At 52.5% G+C, this 23,479-nt stretch overlaps 1 protein-coding gene and 1 long non-coding RNA gene across 4 annotated transcripts; one reads left to right on the forward strand and one right to left on the reverse strand.

Annotated features, from left to right (window-relative positions):
• Positions 1-1,141: 1,141 nt before the first annotated feature.
• On the reverse strand, positions 1,142-19,388 carry LOC128334311 (nascent polypeptide-associated complex subunit alpha, muscle-specific form-like). 3 transcript variants are annotated; one of them, XM_053270976.1, is made up of 7 exons: positions 19,184-19,388; positions 9,064-9,620; positions 6,500-7,183; positions 5,757-5,882; positions 4,026-5,515; positions 2,477-3,716; positions 1,142-1,693 (listed from the first exon to the last, which is right to left on the reverse strand). In XM_053270976.1, the coding sequence occupies exons 2-5, from the start codon at positions 9,068-9,070 to the stop codon at positions 4,029-4,031; spliced, it is 2,304 nt and encodes a 767-aa protein (XP_053126951.1). In that variant the 5' UTR covers positions 9,071-9,620; positions 19,184-19,388; the 3' UTR covers positions 1,142-1,693; positions 2,477-3,716; positions 4,026-4,028. The 3 variants fall into 3 exon arrangements, with proteins under 3 accessions (XP_053126951.1, XP_053126950.1, XP_053126949.1); XM_053270975.1 differs by lacking the exon at positions 9,064-9,620 and having other exon boundaries at positions 4,026-5,512; XM_053270974.1 differs by lacking the exon at positions 9,064-9,620.
• LOC128334313 (uncharacterized) lies at positions 18,812-22,923 on the forward strand. The gene is made up of 3 exons (XR_008311251.1): positions 18,812-19,175; positions 22,027-22,240; positions 22,639-22,923. It is a non-coding gene; the product is annotated as an uncharacterized LOC128334313 (long non-coding RNA).
• The last annotated feature ends 556 nt before the right edge of the window (positions 22,924-23,479 follow it).

The following is a 23,479-nucleotide window of genomic DNA, read 5'->3' on the forward strand; positions in this document are numbered from 1 at the left end:
GTGCTATTGCTATAGTGCTATCCATTGGACAGCTCCGAGGGCAAACGCTTCAGGACCTTGGCTAGCCCCAAACATGGTCCTAGAAGAGCTGGTTATTAAAGCAACATAAGGGGAGCGCTTCTGAATGCTGCCCAGATAGAGTGGATTGGCCCCTCCTCTCCCCTGGGGATAGCTCCGTTGCTTGAAGGGACCTTGCCCAGTTTCCCCAGTGCTAGTTCTTGTGGGGCTGGGGACCTCGAATGGGGCTGACCAATCCTCTGGGGAATCGCCCGAGTCCGAGAGTGAAGGAAGGGCTGTATCCTTGGGTCTTGGTGGGGGCTTCTGGCTCTGGTTGTCCTGCTGTGGGAGTCCTGGCAGAGCCTGGTCACCGGAGGTCTGGGTTGTAGGGACCTCCCACCCTGGCTCATCATCCCCTGAACTCTCCACCTCTCCCCCCAATGGGGGAAAAAACCCCATCCAGGTCATGACAGTTTCTTTCTCTCTCTTTTTTGTAAAATAGATTGGATTGGTTTTCAGAATGCAAAGAGTAAAAAGTAAGGAAAAAGAAAATAAGAATAGTATAAAATCAAAAGAATAGTCTGCATCTCCAAACTTACTATATACTTATTATCCACGAATAAAATACCATCTTATCATCATAGTTATCTGATCTGACCATATGTCCTTTCTAAGTAAAGTCCAAAGAAAACGTATGATAACGGAAAAGTGGCAACCCTGTCAATTCTGAGCATCAAATTTAACCTGAATCTCTCTGGCTTCTATATCGTGTGGGTGTCCAGCATATTTTCTACCAAAAAGTTTTGAATGATTGCTTCAAGGCAAACTGAGGGCGGGGGGTGGGGGGAGTAGATAAAGGGAAGCAGTGGAGTAAAGTAATCTGAAATTAAATGCAGTTTTTCTCTGGTCAATTGAATTTAAGAATTAAAAAAAGACTACCACAAATGTACAAGAGCTTTGTTTAGAAGCCAATCCAATTAGTTGGCTAGTTAATCACTGATGGCCTCATCCATAGGGATGAGTGCTAACTGGTGCTATCCAATGAACTGAAAAGGAGAGCTCCATCCAGACGCCAGGACCCTGGCAGCTGCAGAGCAACGTGGCTTGTCCCCAGCCCCCCAAAGACACAGAGACATAGTTTGGGTGAAAAGGGCCACACCTTTATTCACCAATAACAATAATAACCGATAATAACCCTTAATAACCCATAATACCAATGTGACCAGCCTAATTCTAACTCAAACCCCCAACGCAGAACGGAGTAGGCGAAAAAACTCCCAACAGTGGCCAATGCGTTGAGAGCCAAAAATTCCTACTCGGCCCCAGAAGGGCGACCAGTCACTAGACCCGCTCTGCTCCAGGGAAGGGAGGGAGGGGGATGCTCGGCCCAAACGGAAGAGCTGGGGCAGGGAAATAGTAATAATAATAAGAGAGAGACCAGCCCGCCCGCCCAAATCATTTCCCCCCAAGCGAACCACAATGACATCAGGCCCAGGGAACCTAGCTCAATCATCCCAAATGGCAGGGAGCAACTGGCTCCATAACATGCCCCTCCTACCCAACCAAGAAACAGAAGCACGCTTCCCAAAACCCAACTGGGCGCCCCAATGGGAGGAGCTGGCCCTCTTGAAGGCCCCAAAGACCGACGAATGGCCGCAAACCAGGACCCGAACAGGAGCCGCCGATCCGCCAGCACCTGCCAAGAAAACAAAAGGTCAGAGTGGGCACTGCCACCTTCCATTCAGCACACGTAGCGCCACACCACCGAGGACTTCCATCGCCCTCTCCTTTGAACGACGTCCACTCTCAGCCCCATGCGAGCAGCCGTGGTGGCAGCCCCAATCCGTAAGGAGTGCAGTGTAAGTCCCTCCAAGGGAACCCCGGCCAAAGTCAAGGCCCTTTGTGTAACTGCCAGGAACTGATACTGGGTGAGGGGTTTGCCTTGTCCTCGTGCACAAAAAGGCAGCCCTCCGGAAAGGGCCCAAGATCCAGGTAACGCCGCAAGGCTTGCGTTTCGCGGCTTCATGCTCCTTACACGACTCTCCCTCCTTATGCTTGACTGCCGGTTCCCGAAAGAAAAGGCTAAATATAGCCACATATTCGCCCTTGAGGATCTTCTCCCGGGTAGCCGGGAGCAGATGGTCACCCAAGGGCAGACCCATAGCACCATGGGGGGAAGGCAAAATTCCCATGGGATAAAACCCAGAGGTCCCCCCTGCACCTGAGATTGCTGTCGGCGGAGTTGCAGGGCCGCCCCCTCCAGGGGCCAAAGCCGGCCTGTTACCCAGCCACACCTGCTCTGCCGCCCCTTGGAGCCCTGCAGTGATCACCGGAAAACCCAACGGAGGACCCATGCCCCAAGGCTGTGTGTAAGGTGCCCCAAATGGGGCAGGTCCCCATCCACCCATGGCAGGCATCGGCCAGGGTCCAGAGGGCCACTGGCCGGTGCCGCCGGGTGGCGTCGGTGCAATAGGCTCACCCGGGGACGGAGGCAAAGATGGATCCACAGGGGGTTGATCCAATGGCAGCTGGGATTCCGGAACCGCAGGAGAAGGCATCGCAGGAACAGGAACGCCAGGCACTGGCAACACAGGATCAGCCGGCTCTGCAGGCAGCACTGGGCCGGGCGGGCCCTCGCCCTTTTCAAGAGCTCCTAACCTGTCAGAGAGAGATTTTCGTAACTGTGTTCCAGCAGCACCACGCGTGCGTCGAGGAACTTCCTTCGGCGCTCCAGACGGGCCAGCCCCCTTGCTTCCAACAGAATGGAAGCCTTGGCCTTCTCCAGAGCTTCCATTCTGTTGATCAGGCCCCTAATTAGAACCATCTCCCCATCATCCTCATCAGAGGAAGAAGCTGGAGGTGCAGGCCGCTTGGCCCCCTGATAGGCTGACCACCGGTTTTCTCCTTGGCTTTCCTAGGCATGTGGGCGAATTGCAGGGGCCCAGAATCACCAACCCCCAATGCCACCAAAAACAACCCCGAAAACCCCACGGGCAAAAGAACACGACGGGCGTGGAGAGAAGAGCGCCCAGAGAGCCACTCGCTGCCCTCCTGAGAGACCCCCACTCCGACCCCCCAAAGAAGCCAACGGAAGAGAAGAAGGTCACAAAAAATGCCAGTAACCCCAAGGCCAACCAACACCCCCACCCAAACGCAGGGAGCGGCAGGGCCCCAAATAGGTGCCACCAATCAGAGCAACCACCAGTCCCGCCCAGTTAGGCTGCCCAATACGCCCCAGGCCAGGAAGGCCCAACCCGGACAAACCAAAGGCCCCAAGCCCCGAAGATGCCGCCCCGGGGCCGATGCCGCCGCACTCCAGCCGCAGGCCGATGCCCCCTCAGGCCGCTAAAATGACCGCCGATGTCCGGGGAAGCCGCCGCTCGGCAGGTCGATGCTACCCACCAAAATATACCACTCTTCCCATCCTCGGGCACACCCCGCCCCCCGCCCGCTCCGGTTCAGGCCAAGAAAAAGGTCTATGGAAGAGCTCCTTCCTCCACGGATGCTCAGCCCAAACTGAAGAGCTGGGGGGGGGAACCCAGCAAGGGCCCAAGCCCCGGCCCCCAAACTGAACGGGCCAATCAGGTCCCTTTGGGGCCTCCTGCGGAGCGTGGCTGGGACAAACTCCCTCCCCTCCGCAGGAGGCCAAGGGGAGGGGCATCCCATGTGGCTTGCTTCTCTTTCTTGGGGGCAGCTTGTCTGGCTCTTCGCAAAAGGACCTAAGCAAAATACAAAAGAAAGGAATATTCTGATCAATGAAGATGCAGAACTCTAGCCTTAACCTCTATACCTCAACCCAATCTGTACTAATGTTAAAACTACATCATTTTAAAATTATCAACACCAGAAGACAACATGTAAAATGTTAAGATTTACCGATTTTAAAAATGAAGTGATATAACTTGCGATCATATGGGAGGGGGGAAGCTGTAATATACAGGGTGAAGACGGGCCCGTCAGAGTTCTCCCCAGCAGGCCGTCTCCAGTCCTGCTGCTTAGGAGGACACCCAGCGAGAGACGAGACTTGCCTCTCAGTGGCGCCAGGGGTAGCCATACTGAAGGGAGATGTCCATTTCCTCCTCCCGCTCCACGAAATACTGCCTCCGGCCGGCTGATGTCCACTGAGCCGCCTCTTCCCTCGCTCTTTGAGCCCGCCGCCGCATCAGCTCCCGGACGGGCCGTTGCTCCTCCGTCATGGGCCGGGAGACTTCCAGGTGGGCCGGGGGCGTCCTCCAAGGGATGAACGTGTCCCCCTTAAACTCCTGCTCTGCTGTCGTGCGCTGGGGACCAGGTGGAAGGACCGGATGCTCCGTGGAGGCTTGGTGGGCAGGGAGGACGGGTCGGTGGGTTGGTGTGGGACCCCAAGGCTGTGGCTGTGGTTGAGGGGCCGGCGGGGGCTGGCCAAAGGTCCTCCCAGCAAGACCGTGCATCCGCAAGCTATTTGCCTGCGCCAGGGAGGAGGGCCGGAGCATGGAGGGACGGGATCCCGGCGGCCTCCACACTGGCATTGATTGTGGGTGGGCCAGGGAGCTAGGGGGGAGGTTGGCCATCGGCATGGCTGCTGGCCTGGCCATGGAGCTGGGCGGTGCCTTCCCCGCTGGTCTGCTTGGCAGGGCTGCCAAAGGCCTTGGTGGTGGCTCGGCTGTGCTTCCCGATGGTGGCCTTCCCATGGACATCGCTGGTGTCTTTTGGGGCACGCTCTGCCCGGGATGTCCCTCTGCACTCTTGGATTTTGCCGGGGGGCCCAGGGCATGGAATACCTGCACGGAGTCCCGCATCATTCTGGCCAGGCTGCTCCTCGGAGTCGGGGGCACAGCCTGGGCGGATCCACTGGACTCTGCCCCCACTTTCTGCCTCTTGGTGTCCCCAGCTTCGGCTTCAGGTGGTAGCAGCCGTGCTTTCCCCCTTCCTGGCAGGACCTGAGGCATTCTCAGCAGCTTCTGGCCTGGCATGCTACCTGCTGGTTTGGTGGGCTGATGGGGTTGGACGGCCAGCTCCAGATGGCAAGTGGGGATCTTCTGTGCGGTTCTCCCTTCCTTCTGCTCCAGGGGTGCTTTGGCCGTCTCTCCCGATCTCGCCTCCCCCTCAGCCTTTGGGCTTCCCCGTGGCACCTTGGGTGCTGGCATGCTCTCTGCCCCTGCTGCTCTTGCCCTCTTTCCGTTGTTCTCTGCTGGGAGTTTCCTGCCCACCAACTCCCCATATGTACGGTCCTTGGTCTTTTTGGGCGCCAAGGAGATGGGCGGCAAAAAGTCAAAGAGCTGCACCCTTGGCTTGGTGCATTGGGTGCCCTTGTCTCCTGGGGCTACCAGGTGGGAAGCCGTTCCCTTTGCGAGCACTTTGGTGGGCTCTGGTGGAGGAGGCGGGAAGAGGAATTCCGGAAGCAACTCCTGCTTGGGAACAAGGAGCTTCTTCCGATTTGGAAGCTGGATCTCCCCAGTGGGCGGGGCTGTTCCTCCCTTGGCCAGGCCTCGACCCTGCAGCTGCGGAGGAGATGGTGGGTGGCGCTCCTGGGTCCCTGCTAGAAAGGAAGAAGAGAAGTCAGTTTTTTGGGAAAAGACAGAGCAAGTCTGTAACTTCATCTGGCTCATTCTTTGTGGGCAGCTTTCCCCCATCCCAAGGCACAGATGCTGAGGGAGTGGCATTCCCCCCCAACCCACATCAGACCTCCACTCTTCAACTCTTGTTCAAGCACAAGGTTCTCGAAGGGCTGGTGGGGCCAGTCACGGGACTGTCCTTCCCCCCCAATGGTGCACACCCACCTCTGTGTGGTCCCAACTCTGGGATCTTCATTCTTCGTGCAGCACCGGTGCTGAAGCCTTCTGCCTTCTGAGTTGCAGGCTCCTTGATTTGGATGGCCAGTGTCTGCTCAGTGGCAGGAATCAAGACTGAAAGAGAAGGACGGAGGATGACCAGGGGATGGGTCAGGATCTGATCCAGAGCCAGCCCTGCCGTGTGGTAAGGGGAGGTGGTGGATTTCAGTCCTGAGGGAGGGCGTGGGAAGGTGGCAGGGCTGACTCCTTAGGGGGCTCGAGCAGTCACGGATGGGTGGGCTAAGGGGTGAGGGCAGCAGGAATTCTCATCCGAAGACAGCTTTCAAACATTGCACATCAGGGCAGACATTGAGTCATCCAGTGATCAGCTCTTGCACATTTCCCAAAACTCTGGGCTGTGTTTCAGAATGCATGCTCTGTTCCTGTGGCCAGGCCTGGAAAGGTGCCCCCCTGTGTGGAGTGGGAGCAGATGGCGTACTCTAGAAATGCAGCCCCATGGCTACAGGGATGAGGGGCAGTGGTGAGAGAGCTGTCTATGGGGAGAATTGTTGGCCCTCTTGGCAAAGAGCCGGGGAATGCTTCTTGATCTTCTTCCTCCCTGGAGAAGATCAGGGCTCCGAAGAATATATTGCGAAGACCATGGCCTCAGGAGAAGGATTGCGCCTGACACGTGGGAAGGACACAGGGAGCCCTAGGCGGCAGGACGCCCCTTTCCCAGCATCAGCACTCACCTCTGGACGCACGGCGAATGTCCGTCGGCTTGCCGCTCCTGGGCTGATCCGGTGGGGCTGGGCGGAACCCCCCAGCGGCAGCGGTGGTGCTGCTGCCTTCTGATTGCAGCCGGTGGGCCAGCAGGACCAGATTCCTCTTGCGCGCCGGGTCCGCCCTGGCCGGCTGGGCCAGAGATGTTCTTGCAGCAGGAGGGATGGGGGCAAGCTGGGCCAGAGATGTTGTCTCCGCAGGAGGGATGGGGGCAAGCGTGGCATGTCTGTAGCCAGGAGCCTCCCTCACCCTATGCAAGAATGGTGGGAACTCTTCCGGCTCTGGAGGTCGCAGCTGGCCAAAGGATGGATGGCCAAAGAATGGGGCCATGGGGCCCGCAGTGGGACGGCTGGGGGCCAGCGGCCCAAAGAAGGGTCCGGGGAGATGGTAGGGGGATGCCGCCGGCGAGCCAGGCCGCTGGTGCTCCCGTTGCGGCTTCCGCAGATCTCCCTCTGCTGGGTCTCTGTGGTCCCTGCTGTCCCTCCCTTCGATGGATTGAAGGGAGAGGTCAGAGACCGAGGACCACATGGAGGTGGAACCAATGGTCGCCGTCGGTGTCTCGAGGAAGCTGCTGGGCGAACCGCCTCCTTCCCCGGCCGAGCTCGCGCTCGTACAGGCAGAGCCAGCAGACGGCCTCTTTTCAGTCGACTCATCTGTAAGAAAAAGGAAGGGGGCACCTTGATTTCTGTCATTCCTACAACAGCCCTGCAAAGGAGGCCCAACTGATGCCTTGCTGATGGGAAGGGAAGAGGCAACTACCCAATTGCCCCGAGGCCTCCCTCTGAACCCATGGCTTCAGTCACTTGGAAGGAGGCACCCACCTCCCTGCTGGGACGCTCGGAGTATTGTCCCACTCTTCAGGTGAGGAAGCCCAACAACCCTGATGTGGAGAACTAGCGGCACTCATGCCCCGCTCCGCCTCTTAGTCCTGGAGGACTTCCAGAGGGGCTCCTGCATCTCATTGAGTTTGAGCAGGCCAGATGAGGTGGATGATGTGCATGCAGCTGCCACAGTCAGGGCACTTGTCTCTCCCCTGCTATGGTCTGCAACAGCAAAGAGTCGCTCTCCAAGGTCTGGGGTTCCCCCAACTGCTCAACATTGGCCCTCCTGTCGATGTAGGCCTACAGCTCCCATCATCCCTGGCTGTTGGCCGCTGTGGCTGGCTGGGGATTATGGGGGTTGTAGTCCAAAAAGAGCTGGGGAGCCAAAGCTGAGCAGGCCTGCTTTAAGCGAAGATGCTAAGAACTTTGCCTGGGACCTGGGGGATGCAGAGCACAGAGAAATCTGCTCCCCTCTGAGCACTCTTGGTTCCAGGAGGCCAGAGAATGTTTTGGTTCGAATCGGATTCCAGAGTGAGAGGCAGTTAGCCTGAGCTGAAGGGGCAGCCCTGGGAGGAAAGAGGCCCTCCCAGGCGAACCGGGGAGGAAATTAAGCAGAACCAGTGAAAGAACCCCTTTGCACCCATTCTACCTATGGAAAGCCTCTCCCAAGCAGGAGTCGATTCTTTTGGATACTCAGCACCGTCCTGGACACTAGTTCAAACACACCCCTATTACATTCCCCTTCATTAGGATTCTGATTAGGACTGACAAGAAACGTAATTCATTCACTAATGACTCTGAATAATTTTCATCTTCCTTTTTCAACCCTGATGTCCTTTCTGTCCTGCATGAATTATTGCATCATGAATTAACCCTTACCCCAGTTTCTCCCCCACCCCACCTTTCTGATTCTAGTTCTAGGTCCACTTTCTCCATTAAGCCTTGGAGATTCACCCCTTCTGTGCCCTTCATATGTCACATAAGCACCATGGCAGATGTTTTCCTGTGGGGCCATTGCAAGAAGCTCTTTGAAAAGCCTGCAGTCACTCAAGCAGGGACTGATTTTGTGGGTCTTTTCAGCAGAAAGAGCCCCCTCCCTGTTAGAGTTAGAGGGCACTCCGCTCCTCTTTCTGAATGGAAATGGAGTACTTCAAACAGGCCTTGCTGTAGCCTCCCTTTCAATGACCATTGCCTCCCTCAAACAGGGATTCCCAGATGTTGTTGACTACAATGCCCAGAATCCCTAGCCGAAAGCCATTGCAGCTGGGGATGCTGGGAGTTGCAGTGAACAACATCTGGGCATCCCTGTTTGAGGAAACACTGCCCCCTACCTCCTCTGTTATGCATGGTCACCCCTACTGGCAAAATCTAGATTGTTGACTTCCTTGCCTCGTGCCTGTAAGACTTTGGAAGGGGCCATCGATGATTCCAGATAAGAATGAACTATATAAGAAGGCTGGGGAAAGGGGATAACCTCTTTGGACAGAAGGTAGAACAAACTGGAAAGGGAAGGTGTGGTATAAAGTCAGATAAAGGAAAGCAAGGGAAATGTGACCCAAGAGCAGACACGGGGCACAATCCATCCAAATGAATTGCCACCGAGTCCCTCCTTTAATCTACCAAGAAAACCACATGGCTTTGTGGTCTCCAGGAATCGACACCAACTCACAACCTTCCCTTTCTTTTTCCTCCTGGATGGCACCATTTCCTACCTGCCATGATGACTGTCAACGTCTAAAGAAGTCCACTGGACAACTAAAACAACAACAAGAAGGACAAGAAGATGTTCTCTCTGGCGAGAGCAGACCAGGCAATCTCTCCAGTCAGAGGAGCCTGCTGTCCGTACTCCTAAACCGCTGGAAAGTCGGTTAGGGAGTGGGCAACTGAAGCCCGATGATGCGTCATTGTTTATCGCGGTCCCTATGGCGACCTGCAGCTGGTGGGGGGGGGGCAGAAGAATGTCGGAAGCGGGTCGTGATGATGCAAGATGATGTCATGGCCATCTTCACACAGGCTCTCTACCGATATCAAGCCATCCATCAAACCATCCATCTTCTTCCCTTAGACGTTCAGAAGGGGAGACCAGACCCAAGTTCCGCAGAGTCCATTTCAAGTCTGTTTGGCCACTAGAAGTCTCTTTGGGGCTTGAATGGAAGTCCAGCCATCCTCTCAGCTTTCCTCTTTGGCATCAATCAATCAATTATATTTGTGCCCTACCCCTCCAGTACACTTCTGCTTGGGGTGGCTCAGTTAGTAAAATAGATATAATCTAAAGTAAAAGATTAATAAAATTGAAGAAGTGAAAAGATCAAGCTAAAACCATATTTAAAATGACAAATTTTTAAAGTTTCACATTAAAAGTTATTAATAAACCGCCTAAAACTAAGAACTAAAAAATTAAAGGACCTACCAAGCTATAAGCAGCAGATAAGACATTAAAAAGCATCTTTTAAAAGATATGTTATCGTGGTTGTTGTTTTTAAAACACTGAGGGAGTGAGCATGGCAAAGCTCTTCCAGGAGGGCATTCCAAACCGAGGGGCCACAACCGAGAAGACCACTGAGAAGACCGAGAAGACCCTGTCTCTAGCCCCCACCAACTGGCTTGCTGTTAGGTGGGTCAAACACTCATGAAGCCACTTGCGCCCAAGAGATTCTACAGCTAGATCTGACCACTCCCCTCTTCTCCTACCTAGCTTTTGGAATTCACACAACCCTGGTTCAGGAGTGCACCTGGCTCTCTTACCTTGGCTGGGTGCTCCACCTACACAGGTGGGGATCATGTGACCTAGCTAACTCTCTCAAACAGAAGTCGTTGACTGCTGTAGTCACTTTAGCCAGAAAATACCCCACTTTTGTCTGCGCTGCTTCCTTTGTTGATTCCCTTCTGATCTTGGCAGTGTGGAACTGAAGGACTGTACCACTTAGGGTTACCATATTCAAGCTTCCCAAATCCAGGTGGCCTGATTTGCAGATTTTGCAGATTACAGACAACTAATTTGCATGATTGATTGATTGATTGGACAGATTTGTATACCCTCCTTCTCTACCCTCCCATGTGATTGGATCCAGAGTAAAATCCGGAGTAAAATCTAGAGTAAAAAGCACATTTGAAATCCACGTCAATCCGGGTGGAATCCGGGGGCTCCCCCCAATGAGGCAGGGGAAACCATGTGGCTAAATGGATTGTAATTGTAGAGGACAAGAATGAAGAGCTCTTCACCACCTTATTTCCCACCAGAGTGAAGAGAACACAAGTCTTTCTTTGGGATACAGATCAATATTTAGTGACCATGTAATATTCAGCCTCATGAAAGACATGTGCTCCACCAGCCTAACAGCTTTGTGACTATGCAGTGACTGTTTTATTAATATAATAGCTTTTATGATCTTTATACTTCTACAGTTTTATCGCTTCATCACCTAGTATCTGCTGTTGCATTTCTATCACTTTGGTAGAATACAGGAGGGGCTGACCATTGCCTCCTCCCACGCAGTCTGAGATGATGCCTTTCAGCATCTTCCTAGATGGCTGCTGTCTGATATAGTACCAGTGGGGATTCGAACCGGCAACCTTCTGCTTGTCAGTCAAGCGTTTCCCTGCTGTGCCACACCTCTAACCATACTTGTAAATCGCCTTATTTATTTATTTTATTTATTTATTTTTGCATTTTTATACCGCCTTTCGTTAAAATATAACCCCAAGGCGGTTTACAAAAGTTAAAAACATACAATAAAAACACAATAAAAACAACATGCTAAGAGTATAAAAACATATAAAAACAGGCATAAAACAATACAAGAAATAAAAACACCCAGAAGCAGCAGTAAAAACGATTATGTAAAAGCCTGGATAAAAAGCCAAGTCTTTACAAGCTTTCTAAAAGCCATGATGGAGTCCGAGGAGCGAATGACCACTGGGAGAGCATTCCAGAGTCTGGGGGCAGCAACAGAGAAGGCCCTGTCCCGAGTGCACGACAGCCGGGCCTCTCTCATTGTCGGCACCCGGAGCAGGGCCCCCTCAGATGTCCTCGTCAAGCGGGCAGCAACCCTTGGGAGCAGGCGGTCCCTCAAATACCCTGGGCCCAAACCGTTTAGGGCTTTAAAGGTCAAAACCAGCACCTTGAATTGGACCCGGAAACGAACTGGTAGCCAGTGCAGTTCTTTCAAAATGGGGGTGATATGTTCCCAACGGGCAGCTCTGGATAACACCCTCGCTGCCGCGTTTTGCACTAGCTGCAGTTTCCGGATATTCTTCAAGGGCAGCCCCACGTAGAGCGCGTTACAGTAATCCAGCCGCGACGTGACTAAGGCGTGGGTAACTGTGGCCAGATCTGCCTTCTCGAGAAAGGGACGCAGCTGGCGCACCAGCCGAAGCCGTGCAAAGGCACCCCTGGCCACCGCCTCCACCTGAGCTTCCAAAAGCAGAGCCGGGTCCAGTAGTACCCCCAAGCTGCGTACTTGTTCCTTCAAGGGGAGTGCAACCCCATCCAGAACTGGTAAAATCTCCACATCCCGATTGGCTCTCCTACTGACCAACAGCACCTCCGTCTTATCCGGATTCAATTTCAGTTTGTTAGCCCACATCCACCCCATCACGGCCTCCAGTCCCCGGTTCAGGACATCCACCGCCTCCCTAGGATCAGATGACAAGGAGAGATAGAGCTGAGTGTCATCCGCATATTGCTGACAACTCAGTCCAAATCCCCGGATGACCTCTCCCAGCGGCTTCATGTAGATGTTAAACAGCATGGGGGACAAGACCGAACCCTGCGGGACCCCACAGGCCAACGGCCACGGGGCCGAGCAGTAGTCCCCCAGCACCACCTTCTGGACCCTCCCCTCAAGAAAGGACCGGAACCACTGCAACGCAGTGCCTCCGATTCCCATACTCGAGAGGCGGCCCAGAAGGATACCATGGTCGATGGTATCGAACGCCGCCGAGAGGTCCAGCAGAACCAACAGGGACGCACTCCCCCTGTCTAGTTCCCGGCGTAGGTCATCCACTAGAGCGACCAAGGCAGTCTCAGTCCCATACCCGGGGCGGAAGCCAGATTGAAAAGGGTCCAGATAATCCGTATCATCCAAGACCCTCTGCAGCTGGGACGCCACCACACGCTCCATCACCTTGCCCAAAAAGGGCAGGTTAGACACAGGTCTATAGTTGTCCAGGCTGGAGGGATCAAGGGAGGGCTTTTTTAATAAAGGTCTTACCACCGCCTCCTTAAGGCACGATGGCATCCTGCCCTCCCTTAATGAAGCATTAACCATCACCTCCAGCCATCTACCTGTCCCCTCCCTGGCAGCTTTTATTAGCCATGAAGGGCAAGGGTCAAGAGCGCACGAAGTCGCCCGCACACTGCCCAGGATCTTGTCCACATCCTCAGGCCGCACCAACCGAAAAGAATCCAACACAACGGGACCAGATGGTACCAAAGGCACGTCTGCCGGAACTGCCAAAACTCTGGAGTCCAGGTCAGCACGGATGCAAGCGACTTTATCTGCAAAATGACAGGCAAACCGATCACAAAGAGCTGTAGATGGCTCCTCCCCCATTGTCCGGGGGGATGTGTGGAGCAATGTTTTCACCACACGAAACAGCTCTGTTTGCCTGCACTGAGCAGACGCAATGGAGGCGGAGAAAAAACGTTTCTTCGCCGCCCCCACCGCCACGGCATAGTCCCTAAAATGGGTTCTAGCCCGTGTTCGATCGGATTCGTGACGACTCTTCCTCCAGCGTCGCTCCAGCCGTCGTCCGAGTTGTTTCATCGCCCTAAGCTCCGAGGAAAACCAAGGAGCGGAACGGGCTCCACTAAGCCGGAGAGGGCGCTTGGGGGCAACCGTGTCAACAGCCCGGGCCACCTCTCCATTCCAGAGATCAACCAAGGCGTCGACAGGGTCACCAGCTCTGGACACTGGAAACTCCCCGAGGGCCGTCTGGAATCCAAGCGGATCCATAAGCCTCCGGGGGCGGACCATCTTAATCGGCCCACCACCCCTGCAGAGGGCAGACGGAGCAGTCAAACTAAACCCTACCAGGTGATGATCTGTCCATGACAAGGGAGTGGTCTCAAATTCCCCCACCTCCAGATCATTTATTTCCCGGTCGGCAAAAACCAGATCCAGAGTGTGTCCCGCCACGTGGGTAGGGCCCGATACCAATTGAGACAGGCCCATGGTTGCCATGGAGGCCATGAAATCCTGAGCCGCACCCACTAGGGGGGCCTCAGCGTGGACATTGAAATCCCCCAAAACAATAAGCCTGGAGGAACCCAAGGCCACCTCCGAGACCACCCCCGCCAGCTCAGGTAGGGAGACTGAAGTGCAGCGGGGTGGTCGGTACACCAGCAGAATCCCCAGCCTATCTCGGAGGCCCACCCTCAAGGACAAACACTCGAAATTCTGAGATTGCCTGACCGGGCACCTGGAAACGGGGAGGGTCTCTCGAAAGATGACCGCAACGCCTCCTCCCCGACCCTCGAGGCGGGGCTGCTGCACGATCTGGAAACCTGGAGGACAAAGCTGAGAGAGACCGACCCCGCCCAGCGCATCCAACCAGGTCTCCGTCACACATACCAGATCAGCACGCTCATCCACAATCAGATCGTGGATGAGAGATGTTTTTGCGTTAACTGACCTGGCATTCAGCAGCAGCACCCTAATCCTCGAAGGAGTGTTCCCAGAGCTCCCTAGGGTCAGAGGGTTGGGAGAAGGGCCGGAAAAAGGAACAGGCCTCAATTGCCTGGACCGTTTTCCCCTGTAACGGCCTGCCCAACTCCCACCGCCATACCTCCCTCTGCCCGCTACCTGTGATATTGCCGCCCCCGCTCCAGACCCACTTTTTTGCTCCCCCAGACACATCTCCCCAGACTAACCCACCACGGCTTCTTGGCTTAATTAAAAACAAAACAAAACCAGGCTTGCGTAGTCTCCTGCTGACTTCTTAATTGTGAGAAGATGGCTCTTCAGGGCGGAAGGAGAGAGATCCTCTGGTCCTCAGGCAGCTTGCCCCACGGCAGAGAGCCACAAGGACGAGAGCCCTTGTGCTCTCGCCCTTCGGCTCGCGCCAAGAGGCTCGCGCCCTTGGGCTAGCCTGCCCTATATAGCAGCAGCAGCAGCAGCAGCAGCAGCCAAAGCCCCAGCAGCAGCCCAAGGAGATGTTACACACACCTGAGGAAAGGTGGGGCAGGGGCAAAGACAGCAGTCAGTCAGTGCCCCACCCAAGCTGTTCTCCTTCTGTCTTCCTCCCCCAGGCCCTTGGGCTAGCCTGCCCTATATAGCAGCAGCAGCAGCAGCAGCAGCAGCAGCCAAAGCCCCAGCAGCAGCCCAAGGAGATGTTACACACACCTGAGGAAAGGTGGGGCAGGGGCAAAGACAGCAGTCAGTCAGTGCCCCACCCAAGCTGTTCTCCTTCTGTCTTCCTCCCCCAGGCCCTTGGGCTAGCCTGCCCTATATAGCAGCAGCAGCAGCAGCAGCAGCAGCAGCCAAAGCCCCAGCAGCAGCCCAAGGAGATGTTACACACACCTGAGGAAAGGTGGGGCAGGGGCAAAGACAGCAGTCAGTCAGTGCCCCACCCAAGCTGTTCTCCTTCTGTCTTCCTCCCTTATACTTTGTACTGGTCTATGATCATAATAAAGATTGATTGATTGATTGATTGATTGATATTTATGTGGAGTCAGGGGCATCACTAACAGGGAACAGGAGGTGAAAAATGTCCCTGGTACCATCAGGGAGCCCCCCCGCCCCCCCTCTGGGCTGCTGAGCAACTGCTCCCTCCCTCCCCCCTCTCTGAAGAAGAAGATGGGGAGGGGGCCCATCTTTACCTTTTGTCCTGGGGCCCTTGCTACGCCCCTGTGTCGAGTCTGCACATTTATAGGGTTTCCCCACCCGCACCCCCTTGTACAACTGCAGTTTGTATTTCAAAAACAATTCATACCTGTGGTCATTCATGATCCATTTTAATTCATCATAAAAATGTGTGTATAAAGACAGGTGGTTTCTGCACTTCTGCTTATGATAGAAGATGAAAAGCTGAAGACTGAGTCTAGTTTGTTTTGCGGCAGATATTCTTGGTCGTGGCAAATCAAAGGTAGTGGGGTGCGGAAGAGAAAATGGGGTGAAATCCTGCTCCTGCACAGTCCACTGGCAAGGACTTTTCAGCCACCTGTTAATGGGTTAGAGTGAGTGAAGTCGAGAAGCATCCGGCCCGGTCAGACGTTCCAATTCCTCATCTAATCTGGGGGTTCTCAACCTTGGCTGAAGCTATTCTGGCTGAGGGTGATGGGTATTGTAGTCGAACGACATCTGGGAATGCAAGGTTGGCAAACCCTGATCTGATAGGAACATCGGAAGCTACCACTGGTCCATCTAACTCAGTATCATCTTCACTGAATGGCAGCAGCTTTCCAAGGTTTCAAGGCGGGAAACCTTCCCTGTCCTACCTGGAGATGCTTCCAGGAATGAAACCTGGGGCCTTTCTCCAGAAATAGGAACCTAGGAAGCTGAGTGATGGCCCCATCCTGCAAATTAGAAACTAATCCTCTGCTCTTCCCAATTCCACCCCTCCATTACTATTCTCCATTACCCCACAATCCTCCTTTACTAATTCATCCAGTCATTCCTGTGTGTTTTGTTCAATCTGAAAGACACTTGTGCAGGGGTTTCCAACCTGGTGCCCCAGATGTTGTTGGACTACAACACCCATCACCCCCAGGTGCTGTGGCCAACCAGTGCAGCTAGGGAGTTGTAGCGTCACAAAATCTGGGGATGCCTTGTTGAGAGCTCCTGCATTAGGCAGTGGATTTGAACGCAGTGTTTAAAAAGGTGCTTAGTTTTATGCTTGGGAATCCTTTCTTCCATCCCTCTCTTATTCATTCATTCGTTCGATTTCTACACCGCCCTTCCAAAAATGGCTCAGAGCACTTTACACAGAGAAATAATAAATCAACAGGATGGATCCCTGTCCCCAAATGGATCACAATAATAAAACACACACACACACACACACAAGATAGACACCAGCAAGAGTCACTGGAGGTGCTGTGCTGGGGGTGGATAGGGCCAGTTACTCTCCCCCAGCTAAATCTTATGCTCCTTGCTGGGTGCTGGGGTTGCCAACGCTCCAGGATGGAGCCGGAATCAGCATCAATGATTCGGTGACTGTGGAACGCAACCTTGGAGGTTTTAATGGCTTGATGTGGTGAAAAATATTGGACAAGAATGTCCCATGGTGGGGAATCTCCAGGAATCGCTTCAGAATGGGCAGTCTGCATGGACGCACCTCTTCCTTTCTCCTTTGCTCTGATACCTGGTCAGCTTGTCACTTCCGAACAGGAATTGTGCAGAGAGAGTGTAAGCTGGGCTTGATCTGGCCTTCTCGTTGGACCTTGCCCATTGCCTTCATTTGTTGATTGACATTGATATCCTGCTCGTCCTTCCCAGGAGTCCAGAGCAGTGTCCATGGTTCTGTTCCTCCCCACAACAAGGCCGTGAGTGAGGTAGAATCGGCTGAGAGATAGGTGACCTGTCCAGAGTCTCCTGGTGAATTCCATGGCTGAAGCAGGATTCGAACTCGGCTCTCCCAGGTCCAAGTCCAACCCTCTCTCTCTTTAGAGGGAACAGACGGAACAGGGAAAGCAGCAGTGCCTCTGAGGCTGAGCAGACTGCCGGACCTTGAGTCCTGTCTCTGCCCTTGGAGATTTGAAGTTAAGGCTTCAAGGAGAGAAAAGACTTGGCTTTCAACTACCAGAGCTCGGGGGGTGGAGGAGGGAGTGGGGCGACGGAGAGCCAAACTGCCCATCTTAACGCTCCCCGAAGGGGGATCCCATAACTCTGATCGTAAAAGGTCAGAGCTGGCTGTCACGGCCTTTCCAGGCTCACTTCCAGCTGCTGATTGTTTCCGCCTTTGAAGCCCTCCATTAAATGCAGAGGCGTAACGATAGGGGGGGCAGGGGGGGCACGTGCCCCAGGCGCTCATGACCCCTGCCGATCCCCAAAAGATTTTTTTTTAAAAAAAATTTTAAATACAAATTTCTCGGGCAAGGGAGCGCGTCGGCGCCCCCTCCCACGAGCTGTCCCTTCCGCGCCCGCAGGCTGCAGCACTCTCGCTGTCCTCGCATCGAGCGCGGGGGGCGGGCGGGGGGCGAGCGGGAGGAGAGAGCGTGACTGGGAGGGGATCGGGCAAGGAAGGGAAACGCGGCTTGTGTGAAGGAGTCGAGAGGTGGGAACACGGGAGGGTGGGGGCAAGGAGGGACGCGAGGCGCTAGGTGAAGTGGGGAGAGAGACAGGGTGGCGGCAGCGGATCTTTCCGGTGTGCAAAATATTGAAGTTACTTGGAGCTCGCCTTTGGCGTAGGGAACGGGCCATGGGGCAGCCAGCGCCCCTTGCTCTTCGGGGCATAGAATCGGGACAAAGGTGTGGGGGGAGCGGGGAGCGAGTCAACCTTTATTCAGTCCGAGAAGCTTTGGGGTGCGGTAGACACACAAGACGGGGAGAGGGACGAGAAGAAAGCAAACGGGGAGTGAGAGGTTTTCAAGCCACGGCGTTATTGGGCTCTGTGGGCCAGCATTGGGCAGGAGAGAAAATGGCGACCAGCAGGACCCCGTAGCCCCAGGGTTCCCTCCCTGTTTGGATTTGAGACCGGTGGGAGCGGGGGCTTCCAGCCAACCTGCTTTTAGCACAAGCTTAGGTTCCCAGAGCAACTGCGCCCAGGCGCTTGCAAAAGTCTCAACGCCTCCATGCGCGTGCTCGCGTTCCCCCCCTCCTATGACATCACGGCTCATTACCCGGGAAACGCCAATGACATCAGCAGACAAAAAGGAATGCGGGTCTTGGGAGTTGCTAAGCCCGTCGCGCGAGTAAAGCTTAAGGCAATCTCGAGGGGGAAAGATTGTGTGGCGTGTGCACAATACAAGCGGCTTCCAAGTCCCAAATAGGTTTGCACTGTCTGCAGTAGACATTCAAATGGCCAGAACGCAGAGGCGTAACTATAGGAGGGGCAGGGGGGCACGTGCCCCGGGCACCATCTTTTCTGGTCACGTGGGGGGCGCCACCATGACAAAAAAAAATTTTTTTTAAAAAATTTTTAAAATTTTTTTGTTAATACAAATGTTTCCTGCTCAGTGCAGCAGCGCTGCAGCAGTCAAGGGAGCGCATCGGCGCCCCCTCCCTCACGAGCGGTCCCTTCCGCGCCGCCCGTGCCCCCCCCCCCATTGCTTTGCTGGCGCCTGGCGGCCAGTCAGTGGCCTGGCTTGGTGACGGCGGGCGCTTGTGAGGAAAAACCTAATGTAGTATGTTGGGGGGGTGGGGGGGCGCGGGGGGGCGCCATTTCAGTGCTTGCCCCGGGCGCCGTTTTCCCTAGTTACGCCTCTGCCAGAACGGAGCCCATCATCGGCATGCTTGCTCCCCCGCCTCCCCCAACTGATTCTGCTGCAAGTGACTGATGGCTCAGTCTGTGGGACTCAGGGGCGCAGCGCGCCTGCTGCTCCTCCTGGGGCTCCTTCTCCCTCCCTCCCTCCCTCGTCAGCATGGAAGGTATGGAGCAGAGTCACGACCACCAGGCCCAGCCAGCCGGATGGGTGTGAGCTGAAGCAGAAAGCCGGAGCGTAACCCATGGAGCAGCCGAGGCAGGGGAGGAGGAGCCGGAGTCGCCTTTCAGCGCCTTTTATGCCGGAGCACGTGCTGTGGTGGTAGAGTGAAAGGCAGAGCAATGTGCTTCCATCCACACAGCGCTACAGGAGGGTTTCCAGGCAGTCTCGGCCTCCCGTCCCTGTCCCTCCTTGCTGAAGATATAACCCAGCACGACTTCTGTCATAATGAAACTACAGGTGCATACCCCTACTCAAAATTGCAGGACGTCTTCCCATTATCGACTGCACCAAGCGTATATGTTGGAATGGTCCGAGTGCAGTAGAAAAACACACTGATTTTGTGACATTCGTGTAAGGGATGGGTTCTTTTACCATAGTATACATTATATTTAAATACAGCATATTGGCAAAACAATCTAGAAACCCTCCAACTGATTGTAAAAGTACCCTCCCATAAGAAAACCCCCGATTCCCGTTCTGCCACGCCCAGCCACTTCCTTCCTGCCTGCCTGCCTGCCTGCCTCTCAGCCTTGTATGCAGGCAGCTGAAAGAAGTTTGATGATGCTATTTCTTGGGCATCCTTGTTCCTGTCCTTTTGGAAAGGTAAGTTTTGGATTTTCCTGATTATAATGTTTGTTCTTTAGAAGGAGCTCTCCTGATTTCCCTAGAGATATGCATCTAGAAACTTTTCCAGGGGCTGTTGTTTGTGTTCAGTGAAATCAAGGGGCTGCATGAAATGGGTGGAAATGGGACCAAACAGAGGGTTGTTTTATAAATTGTAAATAATAGACTTCTAACTTTTTTTTTAACCCTGAAGAAAAAAACCAGTGTGATTAAAACAACAGACCAAAAATTAAAATAAAATTAAAAAGTGCTAGAGTTCATGTCTTGTGTTTTGCTCTGACAACTTCCCCTGTGAATCAAAATACCATATTCTGGTAATAGAAAGGAGGGGAAATGATGGGTACAAATATGCAGTGCTGGATTCTTTAAAAAAAAAAAAGAGGATGTACAGTTATATTTTCAGATATGACAAGATAGGTAGGAGAGCTTTAAGAGGACTCATAGATTCCTTATTGAACATGACATGTATAGATGAGGGAGATTAACTATTTCTGTTTCAATATTTTTCCTGTTACCCTTTCATTTAGATAAGACAAGGTCTTAAGTCAGAGATAGAATTATTATTTTTTTAAGTCAGTCAGTCAGTCAGTCAGTGTTTTTTAAGTAAGAGTATTAACTAAAATGAGACAAGAAGCCTGGCTCACTCTGTAGTTAAGGTATAGTGCCTGGTTTTAATCTGGAATATTCCTGTTATGCCAACTGGACTAAATAAATTTAGATCCAAGTATTTCAGCTTAGTGCTAGGTGGTGGATCAAGCAAGACACAATTCATTATATAAGAAATATAAAAATGAACCTATAAAGATAATCCAATGATTTACAGTTACAATAAAATATGAAATTGTACAGGATTGGTGCAATTGAATTATATATATATTTAAAACCCATAAACACATTGAATTCCAGATTAGGTACTAAAAGAAGGATTAACTGCACTGAGGCAGATGTAGCATATCATCATAAAAGTTTTTTTTACTGGTTCCTAAATAAATGTAAGTGCCACTGAGGTAAAGAAAGCCCTGTGAGTTTGAGAAACATGGTCTAATCCAGATGGCACATCCTCATTCATGAGCCTTAGACAAGTATCTCTTTGCCTTAGATCCCCACCTATAAATAGTAGCCTACCTTACAGGGGTGCTGTGGGGAAAAATACAGTAATGTAATGTGCTTTTCTCATTAGCAGTGCTCTAATCAATTATTAATGACAGTTTAAGATACTTCTACTTTGCATCTTTTTCCGCATTTGGTTTATAGCTATTCTCATTGCATAGCAGAAGTAGGGAAAGAAGAGCCCCTAATTGTTCAGAGGCTTTCTCTCTCACTTCTAGGTCTTGGCATAATACTTTGCTCATCAAAACAACGCAGAGATCGAAACAAGTGATTTCTGCTATTTTGGAATGTGAACTCATATTAGTAAGGTTTCAATGTACACAACATAAGGTCAATTTATTGAAATGTTCTGAGGGAACATTTGAAGCATTTTAGAACTGACCTGAGCCTCTTGGTGCAGGATATTACATGAGAAAGCTATAGTAATAGTTTAATTGATTTTTGTTTATACGATACAGTCACTCACAGGGTTGTTGTGAGGAAAAACCTAAGTGTAATGTGGGATGTATCATCATTCATTGCATCATAATTCTGGTGTTTGAGATACAAGCCAACTTCACAGGGTTGTTGTGAGGAAAAACCTAAGTGCAATGTAGGATGTATCATTATTCATTGCATCATAATTCTGGTGTTTGAGATACAAGCCAACTTCACAGGGTTGTTGTGAGGAAAAACCTAAGTGTAATGTGGGATGTATCATCATTCATTGCATCATAATTCTGGTGTTTGAGATACAAGCCAACTTCACAGGGTTGTTGTGAGGAAAAACCTAAGTGTAATGTGGGATGTATCATCAGATGTGTGTGGTGGGGGGCAGGGGGGGGGCACCATTTCAGTGCTTGCCCCGGGCGCCGTTTTCCCTAGTTACGCCTCTGATTAAATGGCTCCTGTATGAACCAAGTTTAAGTCTCCAGGTGCCTCCCCAGGTGAAATCAGGAGGGTGGTGAGCGGGGAGAAGTCTTCTCAATGGTGTAGGAAATATGGTTCCCCAATAAGCGAGGGCGTCCTCCATCTTTCTTAGAAGAAGGCGAGCTTTTTTAATCGACTTGTTCACAGCGGCTTTTAAAGTTCTGTAATTGTCTATCATGTGATGGCTGCTGTTTTGAATTGTCATTAGCCTGGCCTTTACCTTGACTAGAGATGTGGTGGTTCTTCCCCTCCCAGGCACTGTATTTTTTTTTAACTGTTTTTTAAAATTCATGATGTGAATTGTAATGATGTTTTATATTGGTTTTATTGTAACCCACTCTGAGACCTTTGGGTATAGGGCGGGCTAGCAATGCAAACAAGTGGAATAAAAATGAAAATAATAAATAAAGAGCAGCCCCTCGTTGCTGGGCTCCTTCTCTTCTAGGCGTCCCAAGGGGTGGAGTGTGCATGGATTCAGCACTGCAACACCTTCAGAGGGGATGCACGCTCCGGGGAGAGATGCAGACCAACCACTCTGCCGAGAAATGCTAAGGAATCCTCCCCATTGTCTCCTTCCTTGGGACCTTGAAACCAGGAGAGAATTTCACGGATCTCTTAGCAAATCCACCGGTTAGGACACGTGAGAGCTGCAAGGAGAGGTTTGTCAGTTAGGCTCCGTTTTAAATGCTTGCATGTTGAATGTTGGTTGTGTGTTTCGTAGTCCTGGAAGTGCCTTTGAACAATGATTCTTTCAAAGCGGGCCAGCTCTTCATGCTTTAACTCAGGGCGTCCTAAACTTGGGAACTTTGGCCATTGTGGCTAGGGGTGATGGGAGTTGTAGTCCCAAAAAAGGTTCTCTCCCTGGCAGCATCTCCAAGACAGGGCTGAGAGAGATTCCTGCCTGCAAGCTTAGAGAAGCCCTTGCCAATCTGGGTAGCCCACGCTGAACCAGATGGACCAAGAGTCGGACTCAATCTATGGCAGCTTCCTATGTTCCTGTGTAACATCTGGGGACCCCGGTTCCCTGATCCCTGTCTAACCCATCCTTTCCCCCCAGGGAAGTCTCACAGCCTCATTCTCCCTTCAGCACTGTGGAGAACAAGGAAGGATCAACTGCTGACCGTGCAAGGTGCCAATTAGCTCCGGATATCAGGGTTTTCAGTGTTCCCTAAGGAGGCAGTGGGGCAGGGAATACCAACCTTGAAGATGTCAACCTGTGGCTTGATATATTGTTCTATAGCTAAGATTTTTGTAAACCGCTTTGGGAGGTTCACCTGGAAGCAGTGAATAAATGCAAAAACATAAAATAAAATAGAATGAAATGAAATAAAACCAGTTTGGTGACAAGGCACTTTAAGGAATGCTGCCCCCTCCCCCCATATGAGGCTCCTTGCCCATGACGCTCCTCAGAGGAGACCCTTTGACATGCTCCTTTGACATGCCCCTTTGACATGCCCCTTTGACATGCTCCTTTGTCCCTTTGACATGCTCCTTTGCTTTCTGAGATTCGCTTGAGAGGGCCATGTGAGACAGCACCACTTTTTCTGCGACAGCACCCACCGTATGGAACTCCCTGCCACAGGATGCAAGCTTAGTTCACTCTGAGCATTCGGTTTGGGAAATGGTGTCTGTTTCCACAGCTCTTGCTGGGGGTAATGAGAAGTGTGGGCTCCTTCCACCAGGCTCCAAACCTCTCCCTCTCCCCATCTTCCTCTCCACACACCCCACCTCCGCACCAATCTTTCTCAACGTCATCTGCTATGGCCACCATCTATCCACTCAGGGACAGAAGCTCAAAATCATTTGAGAAAACCCAGTAGCTTGGTGAAGTCAGTGTGAGGCTGGAACAAGCAGACAGAGACAAAAATGAGTGGGACCAAAAAGAAAGCACCTGATTG

The sequence above is a fragment of the Hemicordylus capensis genome, chromosome 9, assembly GCF_027244095.1.
Source record: "Hemicordylus capensis ecotype Gifberg chromosome 9, rHemCap1.1.pri, whole genome shotgun sequence".
Classification (NCBI taxonomy): domain Eukaryota; kingdom Metazoa; phylum Chordata; class Lepidosauria; order Squamata; family Cordylidae; genus Hemicordylus; species Hemicordylus capensis.

Coding starts and splice junctions, on each gene's coding strand:
- LOC128334311 (XM_053270974.1), bottom strand. CDS start 19,340: ATGCTGTATTTAAATATAATGTATACTATGGTAAAAGAACCCATCCCT. Junction 7,184..19,183: donor TCCTGCAATTTTGAGTAGGG/GTATGCACCTGT, acceptor TTTTTCTTACAG/ATGAGTCGACTGAAAAGAGG. Junction 5,516..5,756: donor AGAGTTGGGACCACACAGAG/GTGGGTGTGCAC, acceptor CTTCCTTTCTAG/CAGGGACCCAGGAGCGCCAC.